The 4,976-nt window shown below is 41.7% G+C and overlaps 1 protein-coding gene across 1 annotated transcript in view; it reads right to left on the reverse strand.

Annotated features, from left to right (window-relative positions):
• Window positions 1-4,970, reverse strand: part of LOC103481798 (IgGFc-binding protein-like) — an 83,158-nt gene extending 78,188 nt beyond the window's left edge. The window contains exons 1-6 of the mRNA XM_017310620.1: window positions 4,546-4,970; window positions 3,247-3,799; window positions 2,558-3,156; window positions 2,194-2,348; window positions 1,626-2,026; window positions 1,312-1,508 (exon numbers count right to left, since the gene is read on the reverse strand). Coding sequence (XP_017166109.1) covers window positions 1,312-1,508; window positions 1,626-2,026; window positions 2,194-2,348; window positions 2,558-3,156; window positions 3,247-3,799; window positions 4,546-4,866 — 2,226 coding nt within the window. The 5' untranslated portion in view covers window positions 4,867-4,970. The remainder of the gene's footprint in view (window positions 1-1,311; window positions 1,509-1,625; window positions 2,027-2,193; window positions 2,349-2,557; window positions 3,157-3,246; window positions 3,800-4,545) is intronic.
• Between the last annotated feature and the right edge of the window lie 6 nt (window positions 4,971-4,976).

Consider the following 4,976-nt stretch of genomic DNA (forward strand, 5'->3'; position numbering starts at 1 on the left):
CTCAAACTCTCAGTGATGATGTAAGAGCATGATCCCTGAAAATGAGCCAGGGCTCCATCGAAGGTGATGTAATGTGGATCACCCCATACAGTACAGGTAGACATGGCRTCATAACAGCCCAGATGGCCATCTCTGATGGTGCACTCTTGTGCAGGAGTGCATGATGAGGGACTGCAGATCAGGACATTGGGCGCTTGACATTCACACCGTTGGGAGCAACCGTCTGTCCAGAAGGACTCACCAGCCTGCAAGATGAGAAACAAGTGAAAATATTATGTTGTGTGACAACATTAAGAATATATGAACCTTGAGGTAATTAGGAAAGTACTACAGCAATGCTTCTTTGTCTGAAAGTTGTAAAACTACATCATGTAGAACCTGATTACCAATTTACCCTTGCCAAGTTTCCACTCCTTCCTGTCAGTTAAGGCTTTTGTTAATTAATGGAAGAATTTCCAAACTGGGTGGCCCACAAAAGATTGAGACGATATATATATAGCCTATTCTCATACTTGAGTTTTGACTGGAAAGCACATACCACCCAGTATAGCTACAGAGTACTTAAAGGAAATGTTCTAATGCTAATTTCTGCAAATCTATGAAAACTTCAAAAGGTAAATAGAAAATGACTGAATTGTAGTGTTTCTCTAGTCATAGGGAGCACTCAGAGAGCTTTGCACTATAGCTACATTCATCCAATCACACTAACTAATGTGCATACATTCATGCACCAATTCGAAGATCAGTAAACAACTAACGATCCAGGAGCACATTGATGTGTAAAAGGTGGAAGCTAGAATTGAACCCACAACCTTAAAACCTTCTGGCTGATGTCTGAAAATATATGTTAATTCCACACAAGATCATTTTATTTGGTGAAAGGCACCTGTCATTTCTCATTTGCTTTCCTTTGTTGGGTTGCATTTGAAAACTATATTCTGTCCTTAAGGCCTGGACTATTTGGACTATTGGCTGCTTCTTATCTGTGTGTCTTTAAGCCCATCTTCAGCCAGCATTTTCTTTTGTCTTTGTGAGACAGAACCGTCCTTGCCTATAATTTTGAGAATAGGTGAAAATGATACTTTAAGATATCAAGAAATTTTATCCAAGGAGATTTGTGAAGGTCTACTAAACTCTCTTTTTGAAATGTTGTCTTTTGGTTTTGCTGTGATGTCATACAAGGTGGCATCATGTGTGAGTTGTTTTCTTGAAATGCAACACCTCAATGATGTTTAATTCTTCAAAGCCATTCAGCAAGTGTCTTGACTCTCAGCTAATTTATCAAGAATAAAGTTAACTAAAATGACCTACATTGAAGTAGAATCCATCATGCTGGCAGCCACAACTTTCCACAGGGACACAGCTTGTTCCACTCCTGGAAAAACCTTCATCACAGAAACATCCCTCAGAGCAAACATGGTCACAGGCAGCATCGATGCTGCTGGCACAGGTGTGGCCACAGTCTGTTCCACAGAGCTCATAATGGCTGTTGGCTGGGCAGTCCATTCCTGAGGAAAAAAGGGTGACAAGTGGGTTAAAACAAGTTCAAACATATTTTGAGAGAAATTTGAGGAAGATGCTTGTTTGATTGAATACTTTAATAGCACACTGCCTTCCATACTCACTGCAAGTGGTGTTTTGCCTCCAAGGATAGACTCGGACATTAGCAGACTGACAGGCACTGACATATGTCTCTAGAGCCCTGCACAGAAGATCACTGCCTCGATTTTCTGACACGCAGACATCAAAGACGCAGTCTCTAAAATACGGTGCTGGATCCACCTCCTCATGGCAGAAGCTGAAGGGGCCGTCAGCTGCCTGAATCACCTCACACTGGGCTCTGGCAGATCGATCATCGTTGCATTGTGCGCATGAAGAGCCACAGCCGTCACTACAGGTGTAGTTCCCAGGAACCTTCCAAGCTGCCCCAAAAACATCTGCTGAGTTGGACGATGCTCCACTTGGAGTGTGGAAGTCATCATTTGGATTTCCATTGAAGTTTCCACAAAGTCCACACATGTTTCCTCTGTTCAAGATAAGATAGACTGAATGAAAATGTTGAACACTTAAATAACAATAAAACAGACAATGATGGAATACTATTTTTAACCATCCTAAAAAGGCATTAATACGATAACTATAGGATTGAAGACAATGAAATTTAAATTAAAGCTTTGTTGAAGAGTAGGCTACCTGTAGCTTGGCGGGACAGAAATGGACACTGTGCTACTTCCATCATACATGACACTCAGTCCAAACTCTGTGTTGACAAATGTTTGAGATCCACTTCCAAAAATTGACAGGCTTCCATTGAAGACAATTGGCAGGTGTCTTGTGATTCCATTCACCTGTGAAAAAGAAGAAAAGTATTTCATGGGAGACACATAACTGATATGTTTGGATTATTACTGATGTATATATTTAAGAACTTAATGGTGTTTGTTTGTGATGCACCCAGTTATTTTGGCTTCTAAAAAGTACTGAGTAAAATTTCCAAACTACTGCAGATGATTTTAAATATCTTCAGCAATCTTCTATCAGAGAAAGCTTCACTTACCTCCACGGTCCCCCAGTTGCCTCTCGACATACGCACTTTATAGCCAAAGACATCAACAGCAACTTCAGCCGTGATAGAAACTGGCAGTCCAAACCACGGTTCATTCTTTGCTTTCACAGAAAACTGGTGAAGGTCCAYAGTGTCATTGCAAACTGTTGCCAGAACATAGCGGCAGGTTCCCTGGAAGTCGTAGGCCTTGCCATCAAAGGTCAGGTAGTGAGGGTCTCCAGAGGCAGAGCAGGTACCATGAGGATTGGGATGGCAGCCAAACTCACCCCCCACAATATGGCAGGACTCCTGAGGTCCACATGCATTTGGGGAACACTGGACTATACCAGTGACACCATTACAGGTGCAAAAGCTCTGACATTCTTCCCCGTCCCAGAATTGTTCACCAGCTTGCCGGTAGCGTCCATCATGAAAGCATCCACAGGATGTTGGAGGCACACACTGGTTACCAYTGAGGACAAACCCATCATTACACTGGCACCCCTCCTGGCACTGAGTGTCACAGGTGAAGGGGAAGGAGAGGCTGGGGCAGGAAGATGGACATGAACTTCCACAGAGTTCATAATGGCTGTTTGATGGACAGGTTAGTTCTGTTGAGAGGCACAAAGGTGAAAGAAGTAAAAAGTRATGMATATGTTCATTTCAMAGGCATCTTTATCAAATGYGGTTCTAGAACTTACCACAGCCWGTTGCATTCCTCCACTGTCCCAGGGATACACCGTTATGTTGGCACATCAGTGCATAATCTCGTAGGACCTCACATAATGTTGATGTTGGATCTCTGGAGCCTTGAAGGATTCCTACACATGCATCTACCTGTTGCCATGGGTTCACTGCAGCCCAACATGATCTAAATGGTCCAGTGTGTGAAGTAAGAACTCCACAGTACTCAGTGGAATTGAAATTAGTGGCAGAGTTACGAGGTCTGCTTTCCACGCAGTGATCTGCCAGGGAGCCATCTCGCCAACTGTCCCCAAACACCTGGGAGTCACTGACCAGAGAGCCATTGGGTGTACGGAAATCATCATGCTGGTCAGCATTGTAGTTTCCACAWAGTCCACCTAATRAACCACTGTAGACACCTGGTGCAGTGACACGGACAAAGTGAGGCCAGACAGTCTGCAGAGTTACACCAAAGTCTGTGCGAAGGAAGACGCTGTGAGTGCTGCTTTGGAARATGCGGATTCTGTTGGACCCAGAGCTGAATGGCAGTCTGATCAGCTGTCCATCAACCTATAATACATTTTAAAAAAACTTTAGACGTTTTTTGCAGTAGATGTTCAAACATTACAAATGCATGGAGAAATCAAATTTTGCATTGTTTCTCACTAGAGAATGCTTGCATAAATAGTTTTTACTCATAAAAAATGTTTTCAATGAATTCAATGTTTGTAGGATAGCAGAGCTATAAAATCTTGCTAACTTTCTTTCTTACTTTTAACATACATTTGTTTTGTTTTTTTATTAAACAGAGGCTCAAGATGAGTCCACTAAGGGTCACCTCACTATATGCAATATGTACACTAWGTTTGATCAAGAGGTTTTGATAACATAGTTAAATCAAGGATCTTATTCACTCTTCTTTATTAGTTTTTCTTTTCAGACACTCTTGCACAGGCTGACTATCATCATTGTCTGTGAATATTCCATTTAGGATCAAATGCTTTCTCTAAAAATTATTAGCAAAATCTGAAACTTAAACTATGAAGCAAAATTTTGAATATGGCTGAAGTAAAATACAATTTACCTTAATTATGCATAAAAGTTGTGAAAATTATGATAATTGTAATATCCCCGTGTCCTGGTTGTAATGTATTGCAGACTAACTCTAAAAGTTATGCTTTTTATGACATTTGTTTAGTGTTTGAAATTTTATGAAACATTAGTTTGTTGTAATAGTCTTCAAACAAATCTGTTATTACACTTCATTGTATGTTATCTATTTGTTTTATTGGCAGAAAATGATTTCTATCACTCACCTTAACAGTGCTACTACTTGCCATCTCAATAGTAACTTGTGTTCCCTCTGCCTCAAACTTTAGCACATTGGAGAAACCCTGCAGCCCCTGTGGAACCTTTTCCACAGTAACCATGAAGTGCGAATGATTAGAGGATCCCATAACTTTGGCAAGGGTCAGGCGACATGCTCCTGGGTACTGGTACATCACTCCATCAAATGTATGATATGATCCTGGGCCTCTGATCCAACATGTTGCAAAGCTGTTTGGTGTACATCCTCTTACTCCATYCTCCACMCTGCAGGATTCATGTTGACCACAGCTGTGAGAGCTGCAAGTCATGGAGCCATAGCTRCATGTACAGCGCCTCCCACAGTCTGCATCCAGTATGACAGTTTCTCCTGAGTGGTAGTAGTGACCCTCAAAGCTGCAGCCACAGTCAGCATGAGGGA

The sequence above is a fragment of the Poecilia reticulata genome, linkage group LG19 (genome assembly GCF_000633615.1).
Source record: "Poecilia reticulata strain Guanapo linkage group LG19, Guppy_female_1.0+MT, whole genome shotgun sequence".
Classification (NCBI taxonomy): Eukaryota; Metazoa; Chordata; class Actinopteri; order Cyprinodontiformes; family Poeciliidae; genus Poecilia; species Poecilia reticulata.